This window comes from Toxoplasma gondii, chromosome II, assembly GCF_000006565.2.
Source record: "Toxoplasma gondii ME49 chromosome II, whole genome shotgun sequence".
In the NCBI taxonomy this organism is placed as follows: domain Eukaryota; phylum Apicomplexa; class Conoidasida; order Eucoccidiorida; family Sarcocystidae; genus Toxoplasma; species Toxoplasma gondii.
The window spans coordinates 1,418,508-1,443,689 of record NC_031469.1 but is presented as its reverse complement, the minus strand read 5'-3'; the positions used below and the strand labels follow the sequence as shown (position 1 = coordinate 1,443,689).

The 25,182-nt window shown below is 53.7% G+C and overlaps 2 protein-coding genes across 2 annotated transcripts; one reads left to right on the top strand and one right to left on the bottom strand.

Moving 5' to 3' along the window:
* Positions 1-1,077: 1,077 nt before the first annotated feature.
* On the top strand, positions 1,078-17,588 carry TGME49_223080 (hypothetical protein). The gene is made up of 3 exons (XM_018779988.1): positions 1,078-5,883; positions 6,188-13,048; positions 14,578-17,588. The coding sequence occupies exons 1-3, from the start codon at positions 4,774-4,776 to the stop codon at positions 15,334-15,336; spliced, it is 8,730 nt and encodes a 2,909-aa protein (XP_018638336.1). The 5' UTR covers positions 1,078-4,773; the 3' UTR covers positions 15,337-17,588.
* Positions 17,589-18,515: 927 nt separating this feature from the next.
* Positions 18,516-23,500, bottom strand: TGME49_223070 (hypothetical protein). The gene is made up of 6 exons (XM_002370053.2): positions 22,313-23,500; positions 21,737-21,821; positions 21,022-21,238; positions 20,406-20,523; positions 19,687-19,763; positions 18,516-19,453 (listed from the first exon to the last, which is right to left on the bottom strand). Exons 1-6 carry the CDS (start codon positions 22,356-22,358, stop codon positions 19,361-19,363), a joined length of 636 nt encoding a protein of 211 aa, XP_002370094.1. The 5' UTR covers positions 22,359-23,500; the 3' UTR covers positions 18,516-19,360.
* Between the last annotated feature and the right edge of the window lie 1,682 nt (positions 23,501-25,182).

The following is a 25,182-nucleotide window of genomic DNA, read 5'->3' as shown; positions in this document are numbered from 1 at the left end:
TCTCCACGAAACGCTTGTTTTGCTGACCGGAGCAATCCTCTCTCGTGGAACAGCAGGGAGATGTTTCACCGTGCACCTCCACTTTCTTGTTTTTTCTCACATTCACACAACGCAATGGGCGAAATAGATAACAAGAACGTTGACAAGCATTACTAAATTTATGTACACGGCCGTGGCCATTCGGCAGGTGCCACACCAGGCGTTGCCTAGGAACGCATTCCCGCAGTTTGCCATAACAAACACGTATTCGGTGCCTTCGTGTATCCGACCGTCTCCTTCCGTCCCGCGTAGTCGTTTTTTCTCGCTGTCAAGACGGGTGATGCCATCGTTTCGATTCTGAATGTCGTGTAGTTTATCGGGACTACAAATCGGATAATCGAAGTTCCACCGGTATTCAAATACAATTACTTGACTACTTTTAACTGGTCAAAAGAAGCCACCATCTCGCGGTGCAATGCAGCAGTGACACAACATCATGGCCGGTAGAACTCGAAGCTCGACGAAAGCGGTAGCGCGCAGAGAAGTGTTGCAGTGCAGATAGCAACGTGGGACTGCAGACGTGTGCCTGCGGCTTCGATTCATCAGGGACCGAGCAACCTACGAAAAATCCGAAATCTGTAACCTGCTCGCTCATCCACCAATTGAAACGCACAACGACAGTCGACTCGATATATACAGCAACATGCGTCTAGTTCTATCTCATCTACATCTTTGTCTTTATGTTTGGCTCTAGCTTCCTCTCTCTATATACGTATATATCACTGAGATTTGAGTTGCTCCAACACCCCGTGGAATTTATCGCTGCCGGAAGGAAAAACAAGAGAGGCACAGAAGAAACACACACTGTTTAGCGAAGGGGGGCATTCGCTCGAAAAAGAGACCAGTGAGTGTAAGGCAGCAAGTCGTTGACGCAGACACAAAACGTAGCGAAGCGTGGCGAGTGAACAGTTGGGGCTTTGCGACAAGTGTGAGAGGAGGCGTCCCTTCTCAGGCTCTAATTACCTTTCCCGCCACGGTTTCGATCCGCTAAAGTACCGAGTAAATCTTGCTGCATCAATGCCACAGTCCTCATTTGCTGCGGATACGAGTGAAGTCTGGGTTTCAAGGGGCGACAACGCACAACCGGAGCTGTGTCTACTTGTAGGTCGTTGTTTACCGAATCCAAGTTTTGTTGTGTTATGAGGGCCTAGCCAAGATGATAGTTGCCGTGGAAATAGAAAAGCGGAACACCACGTATCAATACGACAAACATTATCACGCCGGAACACCCGCTTCCCCCCTTGCGACGCAAAACTCGACCTCCGAGTCCTGTCCTAGTTCACCCGAGGAACACCTACACTCCGACCCTGTGGGGTACGGCTCGATTTGATGATACCGCATTCTTTCGCCGTGTAGCCGGTAATTCCATTTTGAATTCTGCGACTCCTCAGTTCTGTCCACCAGACCCCTCACCCACTGTGGGACCGTTAGACCGAAACGTCCCCCGGTGCAAAAAGACACCCCCGCAAAGAAGACAGAGTTTCCGCGGCTACCCAGGGAGATCTGGGTGACGCAGCAATCCCCGTCGAAGAGATAAAGGTGGAAATGTGGCAGATATATGGGGGGTATCTCCCATGCGTGACACGCGCCTCTGAAATTGTGGAGACCAGAAAGTGGGTGGGAAGGGTAAAACAGAGAATTGTTCTCTTCAAGCGAGCAGACACAAAGTTTACCCACGTGGGCGCGAGAGAGGGGAAATTGGGCGAGACCGCTGTGGCGGTTAAGGTTTCAGACCCGTACGAGGAGCGGGGGATGCGGGACTGGTTGCTGAAAGGACTGCGAGTTGGGGCTAAGCACCGGAGATCCACATGCTTGTGAGACGCCCTTCTTTGTTACTGTACTTGTTTCACTTGCAGCGGGCTTATTCCTTTGCGAGGAAGCTTAGTTGTGCACTAAGTAGAGTGAACGGATTGGGTACGCATTCATGTGAATCTCGCTTCTGTCGTTTAAACGATCGCTCTCCGGATAACCGGTAAGACCGAGATAGGTCACCCCGAGTCTCCGGGTTGCGGTGACGTTGACTGCCACGAGTAACACTGTGAGCAAAACGACCATACACACGAACTGGCGAATCTCTTTCCCCGTTCTTTCCATTTAATGCGCAGTGTCTTCCCTATTACGTTTGCCGTTGTCCTTATAATCCCGCCTTCTGTCCGTGTTAAGAAGGTTGCCGCGAGGAGACGTGCGAGCGAGGCTATGTGGGATAAAACGTGAGACCGTTTCTCTAGTTCTTCTGTCTGATTGGTTTCCTATTCGCCTGCCTAGGTGCCGAACCTCACTGGCTCTTCTCCTGAAAAATGTTCTGTGTTGCTCTTCCTTTTTCTCATGGCGCCAAGAGAAGCGTAGCTTGGCGTTACAGACCTTTTCTGCCCGCGAACTAGAAAGGCGGGATCGAGCTGCGCGCGACAAGTAACGCGTATACCAGTGGCAAGGACTTTGTGTGGCGGCTGTCGTTCCTGGGGAGTGGCGGGTCGTTTTATTTTTGGGGCTTTTGGGCGAGGAGTTTCGTGTTTTTGGCTTTTCAGCGATAAGTTATCGCGGGGGAGGAACGGAGGAAGAGGGAAGGCCCAGGAACTCGAGGGCAAAGGCCGAGACAGGCGTGAGGGACCTGCTGCGTTTTTTTGTGAAGTCTCAGACCCGCCGTTCGTTTTTTCCGCAGCAACCGAGATCTAGGAGAAAAAACGCAGTGGTGGCTCCCGCTCCAGCAGGTAAAGCGGAGCTGAGAGTGCCTTTTCGTCTGGTTGGTCCTCAAATAATAGGCCGAATACGCTGAGCTGGACAAACCATGATAGTCGCAAAAACGAGGGGGACGCTGTGTTGCCAGAGTTTCTTGCCTGCGCTGTGACGCCGCGCTTGTCTGGTTCGTTGACCAGCACTCCTTTTAATTTCAAACCAAGGGAGACGGGTCGCTTTCCGTCCCGTATCTCCCTTTGTCTAGTCTCTTTTCCCGTCCACACATCTGTCCTTCCTGGCGCTGCCGTCTCTCTTCGGGAACTCAGTTCCACGCGGCAGGTGTTTCAGGGTCAGCAGGTGACGGACGCGCTCTAAACTCTCCCCAACTGCGCCTGTCGCGCGAATTTCTTTTTCTTTTTCTCTCCTTTTGGTGTCTCCACGTCCTTCTCTCAGTCCGTCTCCTCTGGGACAGACTCTTTTGTTCGTAAACCAAGTTCTCTCTGCTCGGCGGGAAGGACAGCGATCTCACATCTCGGGTGTATATCCAGCGCGATTATCGCGACTCGAGCAACGACGTGGCAGGAAACGCAGCTCATTCTGTCCTTTTTGATAGGCAGGGAGCCCCCTCCGAAAAACATTTTCGAGCTGAACTGAACGTGGTCTTTCACCGCTAGCTGCTGAGGACCTAGTGTCACCGTTTGAGCGTCCTTGCAGTTCCGTTTTTTCTTCCGAACCGAAGACTGTTTGGCACCACGGCAAAAAATCCGTCGCTTGCTTTAGTTTGTGCCTGTTCCGTGCTTCACCGTGTCCTCCCATCCTCAACATTTGTGGCGTTTGTGTCGCAAATCCCGTCGTTTTTGGTTGCTGTCACGCGACCAACGCGTTACCGAGGTAGGCTCTCTCTTCTCCACGACAACCTGGCAGTTAGGAGTCTTTTTGACCAGCACACGGTCCGATCTTTTTTCAGTGACTTCCAACAAATCAAAGGAAAGTTTGGCGGCTTTCTTCGACGAAGCTCATTCGTCCGTTTCCACCATCTGAGTGAACAATCGGCCGCGATCGCGAGCTTTGGAACGTCATTTGGGTCCTTAATCCGCTACCGGTTCAGCCTATCTGTGTGTGTCGAATCTCATGTTCAAGAATCTTACGGTTTTTGGAGCGCATTTGTGGAGGACGCCTCCGGTAGTTCCCTCGCATTAGCAGTTAGCACGCTCGAACGACAGGGCAACGAACTCCGCGAGGCGGCGTTTCTGTTGAGGTACGTTGTCGCCGTCTGAGTGGGCAGGCATCTCGTGCGGGAGGACTGATTCCTACCTGGGTGTTCACTGCGAACAAGACTGTCGGTTCCGAGGACATGTCGCGTGGCTTTTACTGGAGACCTTCTGACGTCGACGGTCAGGCATTGTCCCCCCATCTGAAGAATCGCGACGCGGCGACGAGGCTTCGCATATTCGAATCTTGTGGGGCGAGTCAGCTTTTGTTTCCGTACATTTTGTTGAGGGTCGTATTCGGCATTTTTGAAACCGTCTCGTCTGTGCGTTCCGTAATAATTATCGCCGGATTATTCCTGCGTTCTTGGCGTGGTATGTACTTGTCTCTGTGCCCCAGTGAACACTTGTGTATTTCTTCCTTTTTCGAGTAGAAGCTGAACGGAGAGGCACTTCCTGTCTTTTCTCCATCGATATTCTCTTCCCTTCTTCGGCGCTTTTTCTTCAGAGTAGAGCCTCCTTACGTATCGGGGGACGCCGCGCGTTTCCTTGCGACAGCCTTCGTTTTGGGACATCTGCTCAGGCGCTCTGACGCACTTCGCGGATTGTTCTTGCTCTAGTGGTCCGGCGTATCATCCCCGGCCGTAACGCGGGGTGCGTGGGGCCATTTCCGTCGAGCCGCAGCCCGTTCTTCGAGAATTGATCTCCCTCGTCTGTGCCTTCCCCGGACTGAGCACGTTCAGCGCTGGACACGCTCCTGGTCTGTGTGGAGGCTGCCGTTTCTCCCGGTTGGCGTTAGTTGAGGTACGGGCATCTCGGCGGTCTTTTTCGTGTGGTGCGTCTGGCATCGTCAATGGAGGAGAAACGCGACATCGGCTGCGTCCCGACTCGATTCCAGCCACTCGCCGTACCGTCCTCTGCTCCGCCCCGCGTCGCCTCATCGGCTCTGTGGCCCACGAGAGAGCAGGACGACCAGCCTTCCACTTTTTCCGTGTTTCCCCCGCGGCTCAGAGCACGCTGCGAACGTGTCCGCGCGAAGACGCCCGACTCTGGAGCAGAGGGGAGCGCGTCTTTTGACCAGGATTTCTCGTTTCTGTCGTGTCTCAATCAGTCCTTCACCACGCAGGCGGGACCAGGCCTTCATCTTCGTGAACCGTATCCAGAGGGGAAAGACGCTAACTTCAGTCACTCGAAACTTCACATGCTTCTGGCGACTGATCAGGACTCGGAAGAAGGACTTGAAGCTTTGAAGATCGCAGGACCCAAGCGAGCGAGACGGCGTTGCGGCGTCGAAGCCGGGGAGCCTGGGGATATCCTTTCTGGGCGAAACACCTCCGCGAGTACGGAACGCTTCAGATCAGAGCTCCGCCGGCGGTCGAGCCAGCCGACTCCACACCAGGAGGATAAGCAGATAACTCGTTTGGAGGAGCGGACCGCGGGGAACACGAGGGATGTTCACTCGGGGAAAAAACCGGACGGGAACGAGGGATCATCTATTCAGGAAAGCCGAGCAGGAACTCCAAGTAGACGTTCTTGCAAAAACACAGACAGTCCACAGGTACTGAGTGGAAGACAGGAACAGGAACGAGAAACTCAGGAGGAGACGTTTCCTTTGGGGAAACCAACTTTACGCGCGGGCCAAAGTAGACGTGTAGAGAATCGAAGAGAGGCGCCGGTCAGAAATCGAGAAACTAGACCGGCATTTTTTTTGCTGGCAGCAGGTGCCTGGATCTCTGCCCACTCGCGCGGTGCGCCGACGCCTGCTCCAGGCGGCCGTACACCTAACTTTGCAGCTGCGCCGTTCGCAGTCCCTCTCGTCCTTCCCGCGATCACTTCTCTGGTTCCTCGTCCCGCACATCCCGGGTACGCCGGCCCGCTTGCGTTCGCTGCGTTGGATTTTGATTCTCTTCCCGTAGCCGGCCTCGTTTCAGAGTCGGCCGCGGCGAGACTTCAGGACGTTGATGTGAGTATTTATACAGACTGCTTTTTCTCCGGAGATTTGAGCAGGTTGGCTCGCGTGCATGCATATCTTCCGTTTTGCGCCACAGAACTCACCCAGTTGCGGACTGACTGGTCTGTTGAGTGGCTCTGTCGTCATTTTGCTGGAACTCTAGTTCTGCTGTACGACATTGCGTCTCAGTGGTCGTCTTCGGAGCCTTCAGGCGACTCTGTCAGAAGCAGTCTTTTCCAGGGTTTCGGTGACACCGTAGGTGGCATCACAGGCCTTCCTTTGTTTGCTCGCGATCTGCCCCTTTGCTCTCCCGCAGCGTTCTCTGCCTTGCCGCCTCTGGGGCCGTTGTCTCCGAGAGCGTTTCTCACCAGGAGGTTCACCGCATCGCCTACCCCTCCTTCCGCCGTTCTGTGGAGTTCCGGTGGTCCGCCCGCACTCCCGGTTTTTCCCTCGACCTATCCTTCCGCTTCCGGAACTGCGTCCACTGCAGCGGCGCGTAAGTACACCCCGTCTGTGTACCTGCCGCGCGCCTCTTCGGCCTTTTTGGACAACTTGTCGAACCCCGTTTCCGCTACCCTTTTCACGGATTCCGCTAGCCCCCATTTCTCTGGTTTTCTTCTCCATTCGGGGCCAGATCTGCAGACACTGCGTGGAACCGCAGGCTGCACAGGCCTCAGTTTCGACCGGACCGGTGACCGTTCTTGTCTCGTGTTGCATGCCGCCCCGGCAGGGTCACTCCACGGACCGCCCTACGTTACTGGCACGAGACCCGGTGCCAGCTTCTGTAGGGCTTCCAGACCCGGAGCGAAGGATCCGGGGAGTCTCGGCGTCAAGAGCGACTCCCACAAGTTCTTCGGCTTTCGCGAATTCGTGGCGGAGTCATTCGTCGTCTCTCTTCGGGCCTCCAGCCTCCAGGGCACTTCCACGCGTCCGCGAGACGCGAGACCCTCTCTCTCCCTCCGGCTCCCCACCTCTCTTCGCGACGGAGGAAATCCAGACTTTCACAGCGGCGCGTCCGGAGAGCTTCGGCGCGGCACGCGCTGTCCCCTTTCCGTCGCCGAGAGCGCCTCCTGGCGTGGCGCTAAATCCGCCTTTTCCCAATCGGCCCTTCCCCGACAGGCCCTTGCCCGAGCCTCCCGCGACGCCGCTCCCTTCCGGAGCGCAGCCTAGCCGCCCCTGTTCATTTGCAGCACCTGGGGTCGGCGCAGGTTCCTTCCCTCCCTTTCTGGTAAAAACCCAGCCGTTTCCGGGGGACAGAGGTGCATCTCCGTGTGTCCGTCCGGGGGACTGGGGAGCTGCGCCGGTCGACAGTGTAGCCTTTTGGGGGGCGAGAGGCCCGCAACCGGCTTGGGGCGTGCCCCCTTTCTGGCCCAGAACCCCCGGGGGCCAGGCACCCTCGCTTCGGTTCGGGCACGCAGGCCCAGAGCACGGAGGTGTCGCTCGGCTGAGGGCCGAGGCAGCTCAGCGCGATTCCGCGCTGCAGGACGTGAGAGGGATCACGTGGACTGGAGGCTCAGCGAGCGGCGGCCCTCTGCCGCCTCCGCCCGTGTATCCTGGCGGCGCCCAACCGAGCTGGACTTTTCCTTCGAAGCCAGGAGGTGTTTCAGCAGAGTTACCGCCTCTTCGGGCGTCGCTGGGGATCCCGCTCGGTGACGGGCATGTGGTTCCAGAAACGGCGTTCCCCCCTTCCGTTTGCACCACGCTTGATTGGCAAAACGAGGCGAGCTTGCGTGTGAACGGAACCGAGGGCTCTGTGACGAATCTGGGGCTCGTGGCCTCGAGCGCGACCTGCGTCAGAGGGGGATACCTTGCGCCTCATTTCCGACTTTGGTATCTTGCCTTCGAGCGTTTTCTGTGCCTTTCGGACCCCTCTCGGGCCCGGCGGACCCTGGGAAAGACAGCTCTGTGGGGTCACTTGGGATTGAAAGAGACCCTCCAGCCAGGGGTCTCCGCGCAGGTTGAGCCGTCGACGACCCGCCAGCTTCAACCCGAAGCCCGAGAGACAAGTCTGCAGGACGCAGAACCGCAGAGAAAAAGTGACGCCCAGACACTCCAGAACGAGAAGGAAAGGGAGGTGCTCTCGAGGGAGGACGAATCACTAGACTCGCAGGGAACCTCGTGCCGCGGAGAAAAACTGCAGCGGAGAGTGCGAGACAGTCAGGCGGGGTGGGGCGGAGAGAGCCAAGAACCCGGGACCCCTAGACAGGCCGCTGGCGAGGCACTAAGCGAGAGGGCGGCTCTCAGGCGGGGCAGAAGTGAGACGCGACGGCGCCGACCCGCGCGGGAGGGACCGGGAGGCAACGCTAGGCGGAGGAGAGCAGCAAGAGGACAGGATTGTCGTGGTGAGCTAAAAGAACGAGTAGAAGACTCCTCAGAGAGCGAGGGGGTGCCCCGTCGTTTCTTCGGCCCGGGATTGCCAGGGAACCTGTCACCGCGACCGCCACAGCCTGCGTCCTCTCCGGAGCCACCGCCTCTTCTCTCTCTCCCGTCGCCGCTCTGTGCCTCGGGAAGATCCAAGAAGGACAAACGCAGGCTCTCGAGTGACAGTGAGACGTCCCATAGCGACTCGTGGGTACCTTGTGTCGTCGACGGACTAGGCGAAAGACGCATTTCGTTTCGCGCACCAGAGGCCCACCGGGTCGCCTTCGATCTCTGCGGGAGACTCGGGAACGGGATGATGCAGGTGGCGCAGAACGACCGGCTTTCGACACCAGCGTCTCGTGTTCACTCTCCGCCTGCGAGTGCTCGTCTAAGTTCGTACGGAGGCGGAGGGGCGGTTGCACCTATTCGCGATTTCTCTTCCTGCCCTGCACCCCATCCCGTGGCCGCGCCTCAGCCCCTGCGTGAAGTCAGGCCTCAGGCGCAGCGACCACCTGTCTCCCTTCGGGCCCAAGAGGCGACAAGAGCGCGGTTGTCGGCTGCGCAGTCTGGGTTGGTGCCAGAGAGAGTTCGTGGAAATTTGGCAACTGGCGTGGAGCCAGGCCGTGACTTACATGGAAGGGCGCTGACTGGACCCCAGCCGTACGCCACGAGTATTCCTTTTTACCATCCCGTCTCCCAAGCATCAGCGTACGACCCCAAGAACGACACCCGTGCGTACTACGCGACCCTTCAGCGCGTCGGTGCGTCGCCTGCTTCCCTGTCGAATCTTCAGGGCGCGACCCTTTGTCCCGACGCTTCCTTGTGGCGAGCAGGTCCCGACAGAGGCGGTGTCGAAGTCTGCGGGCCTCGTCCTGGCTTTCGGGGTGCGTTTCCGCAGCACACGCTGCCAGTCCCTCAGGCTTCGACCCTCGCCTCAGCGTCGGCTTCGAGAGGCGTCCCTGTCCCGTCGCCGCGCCGCAGCAGTTTCACGTTGTCTCAGTCTAGAGGGGGGCCTCTGGGGCCGGGCGGAGGAGACGAGGTGCCGACGCAGACCCCCAGGGACTCGTCCCGCTCCTCCGCTGCCCCCGACCACGTCTCATTTCCCTTGTCTGGCCCTCCCTTGCGAGGCATGTCCTCCGTTTCGTACGCTGCCGTGCCGAACGGACGGGGCGTCGTCTGCCAGGCGATGTCTCCAGGTTTAGGAGGCGACGAAAATCTCGGGACAGAAGGCCCTTCGTCCGGTGTAGTGGAGCGCTTGCCGCCCCCTGGGCCTGGGCGGAGGCGGCCGGCCTCGACGGGGCCCACCCTGGATCTCCGTTGTGGCAGCGGTCGGCACGGGGCGGTCGTGCCAGGGCTTTGGGTCCGGGGGCGAACGACGAGACAGTCTGGGCGAAGACCAGACCAGCGCGGTGCCGACAGCGGCGCCAGGCCGAGGGACACTCGCCCCGAAAACGGGTCGCGAGCACAGGCACCTAGCGAGGAAGGTGGAAACGAGAGAGAACAAGAAGAGTTGGAGCAGGACGAGAGCGACCGGCTAGAGGGCGACGGCGAGGGGGGTCAAGCGATGACGGGTGGCCGGAGTGGAGAGAAGAAAGGCCGCTGGTGTAACGAGCACCCGACGGAGGTACCCCGTGCGACACAGAGACGCGCTGGGGATGTGAAGCGCGACGTCGAGGCCGACGGGGCCGAGGAGTCGAGCGAGAAGACACATGGCCCCCGACTGAAGGGCCGGTCTGGAAGTTCGGCCGCAGGCCCGGCCTTGAAGCGACATCGTGTCGCATCGGAAGCGGTGGAAAAGACACCTGAGGCGAATAATGGGGGCACGAGGCACAGGGATGTCCCTGTGATTGTGGACGACTCTGACCGTTCGTGTCGCCAGGAGGCGAGACAGCAGCGAGCTGGAGTGCCCTCGCCCCCGGGTCGGGGCGAGTCTGCTGTGCAACTAGGCAGAGGACGCAACAGTCGTCCGATCCGCGTCTCCGGGTTAGTCGAGCTGGTGGAGCCTGAGAGCGCGGGCTGGGGAGGAGGCGACGGTGGAGGCAGAAAGAGGGACGAAGACCCGAAGAGAGGCGAGCACGAAGGGCTGACCCAGAGGCCCAGACGCCACGGCGAAGCCGGAAAGGGGACACTCGAAGATCAGATAGAACACACAGGATTCCTCAGTTCAAGCCCCACAGGCGCTGGAGGTCTGGAGGCGACCCTTCCGGGGTTCGTGCTCGGAGGTGCCGGCAGGAGACCGAGGGGCACGAGCTCAGAGGGCCCCTACATTGGCGCAGTGGGTGTTTCTTCCGCGACCCTGGACGGGCGACGGTACGGCGGAGTCGAATGCGGGGAAGGAACGCCATCTGCTGGAGACAGTGGCCCACGCGGAGGCGCCAGAGGGGGACCAAAGGGTGGGCCGATGTCGCTGGTTGCTTTTTCATTTCTGGCACCCCAGCAGGGCATGTCGGAACACTTCTGGAAACAGAGTTTCGAAGTCATCGACCACTGGCGCGCTGCAGACGAAGACGCAGAAGAGGAAAAGATCTTCACGTTTGCGAGTTCCGTGTCGGTGGGACCCCTCGGGGACTGTGGGGGAGGGGCCGTCTGCTCGGCGTCGCCAGGTGGGTTGTGGGGGACGGGGAGGGCGAGCAGTTGGGGAACGAAGGAAGAAGCCAGTCCAGCTGACGCCTCCCGGTTCCCGGTTTCCTCTCCAGTCTCTGGCTGCGGTGGCTGTTCCTCCTCGACGCTGGCGCACTGCGGAACTCCGGGGACACCCGCGGGCGTAAGTAGCGACCGGAACGGGCTCAGCGCCTCACCCGAGACCGGGAGACCAGGTGTCTCCTCGCCGAGGGCGGTGCCCGTGTCTGCAGCAGGCGCAGAGTCGCTTCGTCCGGCGTTTGGGGCAACGGTGGGTGCTTTGGACGACGAGGAAAAAGGTGTGACTCTGTTATCGCCTCCGACAGGCGGGACAGTTGGCCCTGGACCGTCGTGTGGGCCAAAGCCTCTGGCCGCCGGGGTTCAAGCGGGAGGCGCGAGGCTGGTGTGTTTGCCTTCGCTTTGCCATCCAGCTCGAGGCGGCCCCGTCTCGACCCAACAGATGATGGCGAATTCGCTTTCGTTGCTCCCAGCGTTCTCGCCTAGCGCTCTTCAAGCATGCGGGTTTTCCATGCCGGGTATGGGGCCTGCCGGAGTCGGCGCCTTTTCTTTCGCGCGCCCAGGCCAGGGCGTGAACAACGGGACGCAGATGATAACGGTGTCTCTTTTCCCCAAGGAGTGGCTGGGACGCAACGGCCGGCTGTGTCGCCGCAGCGGCATGCTGAAGGGGTGTCTCCGGGCCTTGCGGGATGTGAATCTCTTAGAGGAAGACAGCACGCTCTACGTGGAGGCCCCTCTGCTGTTGACTAGGCCGTCGCCGAACGGCGGAGACGGACGGCTCCTCATTCCGCGCCACACCATCACACTCAGGATCGACCATCCGTTTCCCGCGTTCATTTCGTGCTCACGACCTTCCAACGGAGACCACAGGGCCTGCCTCCAGAACCGAATTCCAGGGTGCGTCTGTCCTTCGTGCAGCGCGTACGTGGCCCCACCTGTTTTCGACTCTGCACAAAACAGCTGTGCAAGCTCACTCTCGACCGCCTCGACGTCCACGCATGGAAGCAGCTCGAGTTCAGCGCGACGCAATCCCCGAGCCGGGGTCAAGGCCCGAGCACGCGAGGGAGGACCTGACGGACGGGCGGACGCAGGCGAGACGGCGGGAGAAGAAAAGGGCAGGAACGACGCTTCGGGGCGCCGTGCGTCCTTTCCGGACGCTCCGCAGCTGGGTGATGGGTCCAGTTTGCTGCCGTCCCAGGGACAGGAAGAAGGCAACAGGTCGGGCGCTGAGAGAGAAGAGACAGCCGAGGCGGACGACCGAGAAGGAGGCCCACGCGACTCGCCGGGGGGCCTCGCGACGTCGAATCCGCGGGAGCCACGGGCGGAGCTGATGCGCTCAGGAAGCGGCGGCAACCCGACCTCCAGTTTCAACGCCGCAGCGTCTTTCGGGGTTCTCTCTGGAGTCCTGAGCGACGCCTTGGCTGCAGTCGCTTCGGCTTCTCCTTTGCCGTCCCGGGGGGCAAGCGCGGGCTTTCGCCCTGCGGCATCCTTCCGCACTTGGCAGTCGTCGCCGTTAACTGGGCGCGGGACGACGCCGCCGGCGTCCGGGGCGAGCGACCGTCGGACGTTGGGATCTAAAGTCGAGAACGATGTGTCTTCTTCAAGGGCGAGGGCAGGAGACCGTGCATACGTTGGCAGGGGCCGGACCGGAGAGCCGCCTGGAGGTCCGGTTGCAGGCCACCGAGACAGAACCCTCGAGGCGACGGACAGTTCGAGTGGGTCGACGCCCAGCAGCTACTGCGGGAGCAGTCGGACGACGAGCGCGACGTCAGTTTCATGCGCCGGAGGAAGTCAGTGCACAGGGTGTACCTCGAATTCGGAGGCGACACTCGCAAGCTGCAGTGGAGGCTCCGCTCTCATCCAGGGGCCCTTTCAACATCACATTCTCGTGCGGTCGAAGCCTGCGTATCTGCTGCTATGGAGGTACGGGGAAAGGGGGACGAGCCAGGACCCAAAACGCAAGTGGTACGTGGTGACTCCGATGTTCGTCCGAACCAAATGGTTCGGTAGATGCTTCGAATTCTACAGCCGATTCCAGCAGGGACAGCTCGAGAAACACAAACTTCTCGTCGTCGACGCCCTCAACCGCGTCTCTCCAAAGCGGGACGCCATCATTCAGGCTTGGTGTCTAGCTGGCTGCCTAGAGGCCACGCTGAAGGAACTCGGCGTTGACTACCAGGTAGGAAAAGCGGGAGAGAACAGAGAAATGAGTCGAGCGGTGGCGTGTACAGAGACAACTCGACGGTGAAGCAGAGAGTGAGAGAAACACCCAAGCTAGAGACTTACGGGTACTAGATTAGGAGTCTTGTTTAAAGCACCACACGCTTGCGCGTACGTGTTTCACGTGAAAGGAGCTACGCACTTGTGTTGAGGTAGAAGCTGTTCTGTTTCGTCGACATTCCACAAAAACGTTCGTTTACGGTATAATTGGGCGAGCTCTGCGTGAACGATTGTCCCTGAAAAGTGGTTCCTAGGCGCAGTGGGTCAAACCTTTGCTTGCAGCTCTCTTCAGCGGGTTGTGTGCAACGTGTTTTTGAAAACTAAACGTTTGTATACAAGATGCTCACATGATGGTAACTGTGGTAGTTTCCAGCGGCGCGGTGTTGCACAGCACTGAAATTACGACAGCTCACCTCTGTAGTGTGCAGTTCCGCGCATTCTTCTTAGGTTCTATATTCTTTACCAGCCGACCCAAAATGGCGATGTCTTTTTGCCGTTAAATAAATAGAGTAGTGTTCGTCAACCCTGCAGTTTAGGATTTCCTACAAATTCATGTGAGTGACAATATCAAAATTTTTTTAATTTTACAAAAAACTTGTCAAATTTCGCGCCAAGATAGAATCTGCTATACAAAGTCATTTTGACCCAGAATTTCTTAGTAGATGACATGATACTGATTCCCAAACCAGTAAAAGACAATACACATTGTTCGTAATATATTGTTAGATAATATAGTAAAGATTAAAAAATCTAATACTAAAATACCAATCTGATTAGACATTGATTCCAGAATTAATCCATTACTAGCAAAATTCGCATATCGTCCATCATATGGTGCACGTCCATTAAAAGTTCTATCAGAATGCATTATCGAAAGACCTCTAGTCGCGTAGCCACATAGCAAAAAGACATCACGATTTAAGATCTGTTGGTGCAGAGTTTCAAACCTGCTACTAATTAACTGAGTTTAATGCGTGGGAGCTTCGTATAGGCTACCGTTCTGTGGGGAGTGTATATTACGAGTTGGATTACAGGTTTAGATCTTGAACGTCTTTGTTTACCGAATCCAAGTTCTACTGTGTTAGCAGAGCGTAGTTAAGACGATAATTATTGTAGAACTAGAACAAGAGTAAAACGTGGTATGATGTTATCAAAGTCTTTAACTTTGACTCTTCATTTAGTATGACAAGCAGATGTATATATTTTATATGTAGCTGAAGGTGGAAGAGAATAACCGATTTTTGAAGGATATTGCCCTAGTAGAGCAGGATGATAGCACGTCGGGTTCATGACTCGAAGGTCAGTGGTCCAGATCCACTGCTCGTTTATAAATAAAATTGCTTTATTTCGAGAGCCCGAATTTCACTGCGAAAGTAGGGTTGGACCAGAAGAGTCCACACACGGTACGAGGAAACCATAAAGAACGTGATAGAGTCCGCGTCACTGATGGAGATGCATGCATGCAAATGTGCCTGTTACGGTATCCAGGTTCGGGAGGTGACTGAGGGCCCCTGGCAAGGGTTTCCGGAGCCGACATTGACTGATGAAGACCAAGTGATTGAAGGGACTCTACAATTGGTGACGGACCCGATCGACGAGTTAGAGACCTCGTACTCCAGTTTGCTTTCCGAGATCTCTGCGGGGGTGGGAGCCTTGAATTCCGCGCCGAGCGGATTCTCTTCCTCGTTCCTGTCTCGTCAGCATTCGGAAGCACTCCAGAGCAAGACCAACGATGCGGGGTGTCCTCCAGCGCCCTTGCCCGAAGGTGGGGTGTATGGGCGGAACGTGGTCTCTTCCTCGCTGTCTCCCCTAGGCGTACTATCCTCTCCCCTTGCCTCTTCCCTGGGAGCAGGCAGAGTGCAGGGGCGACTGGGAATCTCTTCTGGAGCGTGTTACGGGCGCGTAAACGGCGGTCCGACTGCGGGTGGCGTCCAGCGCTCTGGACGTACACTGCCGGAGGGGAGCACACCAGAAGACGAGGCGGGAGAGCAGGGTCGGAGGGAGAGAGGAAGCGAGCCGCAAGATTGTTTAGACAGCCGGGGCGCGAAACGCAGAAGAGAGGAAGATCCGCGAGGGGACGGTTTAGGGCAGGTTCGGGAGCGAGAGGCAAAGGAAGGCAGAGATCAACTGGAAGAGAAAGAGAGGACATTGCACACGAGACTCCTCGCGTCAGGGGGATGTGCACCTCTCGACTCTGCACAACGCTCACAACCTCTCCACACACAGAGGACTGTCGTCAGGGAGTGAAGGGAGAGAATGTGGGGCGGCAGAAGGGGAAGGGGAGGTTTGAAAGGAGGAAGAAGAGGAACCGGCAAATTGTTCGAGTCACCAGGGTGCTGTCGGAGAAGTCGCAACGAAGGGACCGATAGCATCTCGCTGAGTCTCGAAATTTGCAGAACACGCAGCAACAAGAGAGTGTGTGCCTGCACGACTGTATGCGACAATGGAGTGGGGTTTTTCGGTGGTTTTTGAGTTTTTGCCTGTTCGGCATGGACTGAACCTCGTCGACAACTGCAGCGGCGATCTCGCCTGCGTGCGCGTTGCAGAATCTGCTGTATGCTTCATTTCTATTTATTTTTATACCGATGTACAACTGCCTGTGTGGAAAGCTCCATCCAAGTCTAGTAGACCAAGCGCACTGGATGGGAAGGAACTACAAACGCATGTGGTGTCGACCTTTCAAGCGTGCTTCCAGTTGAGGAGGACAAGATTCGAGGCTATGGCCTCTGTGCAGAACCCGAGGACAGCTAGAGGAAGGGAGTTTGTTCGTGCTGGGTTTCCCTTCTCTTTAGCTTTTCTCTTAAAACTCCGACGCGTCACCTGATGTATGAGGCACCGACACGTGCGTAACCCCCCTTTTCGTGACAGGATATCGTGGAGTTACAAGCGGTCATGCTTGTATGCTTGCAGCTGCATACAAAAATGTGGCAGAATACGTATATATATATATATATATATATATAGGTAAAAGCGGGCGCGTGAGTGTGTATACTTTTTTATGTCTTTGTACATCTGTGCATGCAAACTTTATTCACTGGAAACGTATAAACACACACACATGTGTGTGCGTCTGCATATGTATTTGTGTATGAACTGGAGGAAAAACTAGAAAAGGAACAAGGCATCTTGCCTCTTCTCGGCACTGCCTGACTGAAGCCCAGAAAGGAAAAAGTTTCGTTTCTGGCCAAGTGACCGCGGTGGCATTTTCTAGAGTCCTTTTCTCTTCGTTCCGCGTCATTGACCCGCCTGTCGTCTCGTCACATTCTTGCTGCGTACACAGAAGGGTAAATAAGGAAATGCCGAACTGCACTTCTGTATCCACGAACACGTGCGCGTCTTTTCGTGTGTATTTTTATGTACAGATTTTGGGTCTGTGTGATGTCTCGGTGTGGGGGGTGTCTGCGTGAGGCCCTGGAGAGTGCGACCGTATGAGAAAACGCGGCTTTTGTGCGTTCCCATGATTCTTGTCGTTGGCCTCTCGTCCTTTTTTACGAGTCTGGAGCTCTAGAAGAGTCCACGGGGCCGTCGGCTATCAGGATCAGAGACAGGAGGTCGCGTGGCGCGGAAACAAATCAAGGAGTTGAAAGTCTGGAGTTTCGTGACTGTTGCACAGACTGGTTCTTGCCTTTGCTTTCGCTGTGATGGGCGGATCTTTGACTCAGCGTTCTTTTGGATTCTCATGATGGTTTTCCGTGTTCTGTCCATCCCCCTGTATACTACGTGCCCCCATTTTTTCTCACTCGTCTATAGTTGTACTTCCACGGTTGCGGGCCCGTGTTTGCGGCCGTGGTCGCCTCTTTCCATTCTTCGTCTTTTTGGTGCCTTTTCTCCATATCGTTTTCCCTCAAGTGCATCCTTAGCATCGTCCCTGCTTTCCCCGTTTCTCTCGAGCTGTCACGTTTTTTTTTGGCAAGAGACAACTTTAGGGTTTCGTCTGTAGGGGCAGCAAGACACGGCCATGACGCGACCGTGAGGGTGTGAATGCGGGGCTGAGGAAAATCGAAAGGAGAAAACAGGGAAAGAAAAGCGCAGGTGGGAGACGAGGGGAGAGACGGGAGCCGTATGTGGTGGAACGGAGAAGACAGAAATGCTGTTAATTTCCAGTTCATCTTTTGTGCCGTCGCAAGAGGAGTGTCAGATACAGAGGAGCAGAAAGGGGACAGTACGGAAACCCATTATGTTTTGATGTTTCATGTCCGTTCTTCCGATATCCTCGTTTGAAGAACAGCAAACGTTTTTTTCCGAGAGAAAATGCCTGCCGTCCGATCATTAACGCTGTTGCCGTAACAGGCGGTTTCTATGCGAAGGGTCGTTCCGCATCTTCCATGTGGGGCGCGGAAGAAACGAAAAACATAAGCGACCACACAGTACGTGCTTTAAAATGCGATTGCATGCGAAGAAAATTGTATTTCTATACTCGGCATATCTGTAATGCATTTGCGCATAAGAATACGTAGGATTAGAAACCTCTACTATTTGTAACTCATGCACACGTACTGCAGTGGAAACGCCCAACAAAGATATCTATATATATAAATATGCATATGAATACGTCTTAGAGCAAGACCCTTGACAATACGGTCCACGCGAACACACATACGCCCTGAAGAGGACAGACTGTGCCTTTGAAGACATACACATATATATAGGTCATGGAAACGAAAGTAGATAACAGTGTTACAGAGTTCCAAACAAATTGCCACTAGGAGCGGTACCGCATTGGGGACCATATGCGGGGACTTAGCACTGCAAGAATGTGTGCTTCCGCTTAGCAATTAAATAAGTGACGTTGATATTGCAACTAGCATCTGTTTTCGCCCCCGGAAGAGAGTCCTCTTTCAGAAAACATGCCTATCCTCGTACGACACGCTTCGTTAATTTTCGGTCTACGATCTATGTTCCATCAGGATCTCAGGCTGGTATAATACTTCCAACATTAGCCGAAAAGATAACCTTGTAGATACCATGTTGCGGCAGTATCTCGCGTGGCTTGGCCCATACAGCTGAACCGACTTAAGCGAAGATACACACCTATATTTTCACTCGCGACGGAAACGGCCACTTGCCTTTCTTCGCATTTTGACATCTTAACCCATGAGCTGTCAGTGCAGCTCGTTCACATTGATAGCCACGTGGAGGCATAAGAACGCGTTTTGGCCTTTTGATTTAAACAGTTTAGTGTACCAGGCGTTTCGAAGCATCGACGTGTGCTGCAGAGATATGCTGGCAGAAGCAGCGGATGACTCCTGTTTCACGAGTCCGGTGTCTGTTCCGTAGGCACTTGATCCTGAATGATTTTTTTGCTTGCAACGCGTTATCGTCGAGACTTTCCCTGATTCGTTTATTTGTGCATGCTAGTCGATGTATCGACATCAGAGCACGATCGGTGTCCGTGTGGATACAGAAGAGCGTTCCTGCGCCTTTGAGAATACATCTTTGTGTCAGGTCCTACTGAAAGATTTGCAAGAGAAGTCACGATCGGTTTGAGACTGAATCAATCTACTGCGGCGGAATCGTTGTGAAAAGAATGCACGCAGCCCACTAAAAAACGACCACTGGCTGACCCCAGCGGAACGAAGCCGTAGATGCGTGACAACCGACGCCAAGAGGAAGAGAGGACCAGTAGACAGACCGAGTGTGAAAGGAATCAAAGATGGGAGCCGATTACAGGCGAGGGAACCCACTTTTTGTGTATAGTAGACCCAATAAGACTGCCAGGTCTGTTGCGTTTTTCACGCTACGCAGGAAGGGTGCCATAAGGAGACAGGCGAGAAAACGACGTCGCGAAAAAACTGGTTATGGTTTTCGACCTAGCGAAGCTCAGCGTAGGACATCGATGAACATTCGTATTGCTGTGTCCTCTTCGAGAAATACGAAGGAGCAAGAACGGCAGAAAGAGAGACGTAGCGAAGACGAAAGCATTTCTGCGGAACGTGCCCGCATGTCTTCCTCGCTTGCCCTCAGGAGAAAGGAACAGAGAACAGATGGGTCTCTGCCATCGGACGAGAAACGTGAGGAAGGAGGAGAAGGTGGGCACAGACAACTCGCGAAAGAACCTTGAGTCTGCGCGCTTACTTTGCTGTGACTCAACAGTGGAGTCTACCCAAATCTGTTTTTTTCTGGCGCTTTTGCAGACCCCCTCGGATGGTTTCTCTGGTCCCGCGAAAGCTGATCTACAAAAGAACACTGTAAATTCCCTTGTCGGACGCGCGCACCGCCTTGCCGTACATGGAATTTGACAGACACCAGTTTTGTCCAACTGTCATCCGTCTCAGAAACCGGCATCACTAGACTGCTGGCTCACTCGTCGATGGTATCTGTACACTTCGTGCTTGACACCCGTCTTCTTGTTCACTACGCAGTACTGCAGGGAAAGTAACGACGCGGAAGCAGGGGGCAACCGAACCTCGATTTCCTCAGACGATGAGGCGCGTGCATCGTTCCAGTAAACAAAGAAGAAGCGTGTGTATGTCGATATAAGCATACACTTCATACATGCATGTGCACAAAGAAAATAAATGCACACGTACAGGAATACGTCGGTAGAGACAAGCAGCTGTATACTGGCCAACGAGTGCAACTCCGCTTCCTACTGACCTTGGCGAGGGTGATAGGTCCGTCAACGCGGTTTTCCGGGTCTTTATAAAGAACGACTCGAGTCATATACAACGTCCCTAGCAAAATTCATGGATGCACACAAAAAACATAGACATGAGAAAAAAGAAGAAAACCACTTCAGACTACAGCTGAGATACCCTTAAAACAACAGAGGAATCTACTTGGGAATGAACGGCAGAGGCATGATCAAAGAAGATAGAGAAGAGGACAGCTTACAGAAAGCCGACGACGGCGGTATAACGAGAAACGTGAGGGCCGAAGCACGCGCAAAGATATGAACAAAGAAACGAGAGGGAAAACGTGTTTCGTCTCTGCCGGACACAACGGCAGACTTGTGTGGTAACAAAACAAATCCGTGCTTGTATCCTTCCGTCACCTCCTCCTTCTAGAAACAACGAACGCAGTCCTCGACATCTGATTGGCGATGCATGCCCCAACTACGTAAGGAGAAGTCTTGCTAGGTGTGTCTGTTTAGACGCGACTCACACGTGTGCATGTAGGGGACGACATCTACCCGCATATCTGCATATCCCCCCATGGACGAACACATGCATATGTATAGGCGTTTTATTTCCTTGAGAAATATCACACCTTGAATGCGAGTTGACTCTGGTTTTGATACAATGATGTCTCTACTTGCATGAACATGTGGGACACACGTAAACCTGATTTATCATTCCCGTTTTGCCGTTGCCGACCCTTTTCCATTTCGTAGCGGACGAAGAGTTTGGAGCCGTCCCTGACTGCACAGAGCTCGCCGTCGTCGAATCCGGAGGACATGTGACTCAAGGGTGGATTGGGAAATAAGTCCCGAAGCTTGAGTGAGAAGCAACAGCCAACCAGAAAGCACAGAGGAACGCATGAGACAACAAGGGTAGAGGAAGGAAAAAGCGCCGACATTATTCACATGGAACTAAAACAAATGCGTCCCCAAGGGGGATTTGAGACATCCCTCTCAAAAAAACACACAGAATGCGTCAAAGCATGGAAAAACGCGAACCTCGGGAAAAAGGGTTGATCTGAAAGAACGGAAAGGACAGGAACACACACGGAGCTTTTAACTTTGATAGTCTCTTTCCTAATGCTTGTCTCTAAGGGGATACACGGATTGGATTCTTGTGGGCCTGGCACCTGTTTAGTAACTCGATGAACCTAGGAACAAGAGAGGCACACGCATATGAGTGGTGCTGTGACAAGTAACGCTTGGCAAACATACGGAGGGAAGACAGTAAAATCATGAGATATAAACCAGACGATACTAGCTCTGCCATCTAGTAGCAGACAGTGACTCCTTAAATAAGGAAGGGAACTTACATGCACTCCGGTTTTGTGCTTGCCATCGAAATGAATATCACGGATGTACTCTATGCCTAACTGGCACATGCAGTCCACCCGAAGAATTGCAACGTTGCCTTCTTCCGTGAACGTGAGATTCAGGCGTGGAGCAGAGACCTGGAGAGAGAGTTCCCAACTCATTCGGTCCAATTTATCCAGACCCAGCATCTCTGTAATATCTGTCATAGGGCCTGACCTGGTAACGGAGCAAAAAACAAAACAGCATTGAATGTGCACTGATTGTTTTTTCTATAACGAGGATTCTCACAAAAGTTGCATATCCATTGACCACACTATTACCCATATCTGTAAGCACATTCACGCTTATGCTTACCACGCGTTATCGCTTTTAGCTCAAACATCCCTCTGGCGTCCACCTGAGGGCTCCATCCGTAGAGGGGAGATGGATATAGTTTTATACTTAAAAAGAAAATAATGTGTATGAACACGTGGTACCTGTCGGCCATAGCGTCCACCTCTTTTCGCTCAAGCAATCTTTACGCCTTTCCCTAACATATAAATTTATATATGCACGCACGCACACAAACACACACACAAACACACACACACACACACAAGTAGATAGGTACATGTAGGGGACTATATGTCTACATCCTCCTGCAGGCGCCGACGCGTAAATGCATGTATATATACATATGCAGTGTCTTTGCTTTCCTGTATTGAGCTTTCTTACCTGTCGGAGAGGATCGTCCAGTCTCCATTAAGAAGTTGTAGATCCGTACTAAGACATCCCTTCAAGATGTCGTCAGGAATATCGCCTGCGTTAAACACAAAAGTGGGAAAAAGCAAAAAATAAGAAGAGGCACACATATATGGGCGTCGAGGCCTGCAAGGGTGAATTTATATCCAAAAAGGATAAGAAACGGCAGACCGCACCGGGTGTTCAAGTTCCGCCAGAAAGGAGCAGACGGGAAGAACTGGCGTGTAAGTCTCACGTACGCCGTGAGTACACATTATACACGTACAAGGTTTCGCATGCAAACGTACATACGGGTACACGAGCATGCATACACGAACAAGATGAGGCCATGGTTAGATGAGTAGGTGCACCCAGTTGGAGAGGTATCTTTCTTTCGCTGTGTCTTCCGTTCGTAAGTCCCTGTCAGCGGCAGAAGCGCAATTAATGTCCGACATCTATTCCTACGTGGAACGCTCCATAAGCATAGAAACGTCTACACGGCTAGACACGCATATAAATGTAGACACTTTTCTGCCTATCTACTAAGGGTTTTTGTCCTCTGTTGCTTACCATCGGCGAACTCCTTGAGATCCGTCGTTTTCTTCTGGGATGACATGTCTGTAGTCGCTATGGCCAGGCACGAGGGCGGTCGCCGGCTCCCTGTTCTTCTCACTTGACGAACGCCAAAACGGACAATGGCACACACTTGAGGGAAAAACGAGAATGGGAAAGAGAGCTACACCGTGTGTTGTGTTCCTGGATTTCCACTGATGTGTGAAGACGCATCGAAAGCCAAAGGAAAAAGGAACGAACACGAAAACACTACGCAGAAACAATAGCAGAAAGAATTAGATGTCACACTTTTCTTTTCCTATAGGCCTCAAAAAACGCCGCAGGCGCAAAAGGCCAAGAGCAAAAAAACAGCACCCGACCGACGACTCACGGTTGTCACGACCTGTGGCGGGGTGTCTGTACCACGACACGCTGTTTTCGTCTCTTGGTGCCTTGCCCCTCTCTCGCAGAGGGTGCTTATTCTTCGTTGACGCGGTCTTTGGAAAGAAAATGAATGCCCCTGCTTTGGATCTGGAACCGCTCTTCTGTTTTCAGTGAAACCATGTCGCAGGTTCACAGCGAAGAAACGAATACTTGAAGGTCTGTGCAATCGTCTGTCAACCATGGAAAAGGGGAAAACAGCGTTGGAGCGGGAAATACAGAAGTCCGGATATCAGCATTGAAGACAATAATCTTTATCCTCCTGATTTCTCGGCGTGTCTTATTGCTTTCTTCCTCGTCAAAGTGGACAGAGAGCCAACTCCGATCACCCAGCGTCGCATTTAACTACGCGCTTGTTCTGTAATTATTTTGCGCTAGCAATAAAACTCGGCATTTCTGGTTGTGGATCCTCACGAGATCACTTCTGCAGGGGAGATATTCATAGTTACGCGTTTCTTGCTGCCTTCAAGCACTGCCATATTCGCTTGCACGTCTCAGCTTGGTGTGCTACCTGAGGTCTAAGTCGCAGGAGGGAGCATGCAGCTTCAAATTCGTGTGACCAGCTTGTTACCGTTTCTCGAGTTTATCTTCATTCTTTCGAAGACAGAGAGATCTTTCTCAGCAAAGTCTTCTGAGGGATTGGGTATGAGCACGAACGGAGCAAACGTGCGCGCGTTGTGGTCTCACACGAATGTTTCATGCGCACAAATATTATGCTTACACACACGGACAGACCTGTTGCGCACACTGAGGGCGAGCGGCGAAGACACCACTGCGACAGGAATCCGATAACATTTCGAATTCTCCGTTTGTTCTGGAAGAGAGTTAAGCGGAAACAAGCAACGATGATTAGTGCGGTCAGAGACGTGTCCATGCTTTGCTATTAATATGTGTAACAAACGAAGCAGATATAATACTCGTACATAAAGGAGATAGCTTACACCAGAAAAAGTATGACTGTGCATATATGATTTTGACGCACGAGATGGAGGAAATATGCATTTCATGCATGTACATAAATGTTGGTGAAACGTGTCACTGTTTCGTCAAAATGCTGGAAGGATTCGACCTTTGTCAGATTCTTTGCCACTTGAAGAGAGCGACAAGGATTCGTTGTAATGTCTGCATTGAATTCAAAATGTCTCTCCGCATAGAGCTAAAGTATATGTATATATGTATCGCTACTCTCATAGGCACGTATATATATATATATATATATATATATATATATAATGCGATTCCACATACGTGCGTACACATGCAGCTATATGCTTCTGCATGTATATTTCAAGACTGAATCTGTCGTTTGGTGGGCGATATATACATATATGCCAACACTACTGTATGTATATACCTTGGTTTTTGGTGTTCTTTGCGAATCTGGGTGCCACTCGCGTGGTCTTCCCGCTCGCTTCCTCTGGATTCTTGCGGCGATAAACACAGTGGTTAGAAGGACAGCGAAGAACAGCGACAACAAAAAGCTTTCCATTCGTTCCTGTTTGTTTGCCCGCATGTTGGGTCGGGCCGGTACATATAGTTTCGGATAAATTTATATAGATGTATTTATGAATGTGTGTCCATTCGCCTATATATATATATATATATATATATATATGCGCAAGTGCATCCACATGCGTAGGTCTATGAACGTTTCAGACTATCGCCACGGAGACAGCGTGTTCTGGCCTCAGCAAGACGTGGCCCGTGCATCTGATGTCTGCATTGGAGTCTGGGGTCCAGCGCAGATGACAAAAAGATACCATTGCTCTGTGTAGTCACTGCGCCGGGAGGAGGCAGCGTTAAAACTGTGCATCGCTGTTACCGTTCCCTCGCCTTGCCGCTGGAGCAAGAGAGGGAAGCGAAGAAAGCGCCTAGCGGATGCGAAGGGAATCGAGATGATGGCCGAAGCGAGGGAGAAAAGTGAACACTGTTTTCCCTTCATCTGTTACTGTACAAAGCGACTCTCCGCCGTGTGGGTTGGCGCATCACGCAGAAACACACGTAGAGAAGACGCGCCTTGCAGGTTTGAAAGGAAGAGTTAATGGAAGAGGATGCCTGGTGTGGAAGGAAGACCCCGACGGCATAAGCTAGCATTCATTCGAACAAACAGGAAAAGACGAGACATGCGAAGCGACTGTCCATTCAAGAGGGGAAGCATCGCGACGGCTTCCATCGAGTAAACCAGCACTGACGCCAATACGAACACTGGTTGTTTTACGCAAGACGCAGCAACCAAAGGATGCTGCCACAGCAACACATGCATTCACTGTTCTCTGTCTCCCTGCTCCACTGTTTTATTCGAACATTAAACCATGGGAAAGTACACGGATATATATGTATCTATATATGGGACACGCACCGTTTTTGTTCTCTGGCAGAGGACCTCAGACGACAGGTACGAGTGGTGCGACCGACATTCATGACTTCGTTCTCTTGCGTTGTTGCTC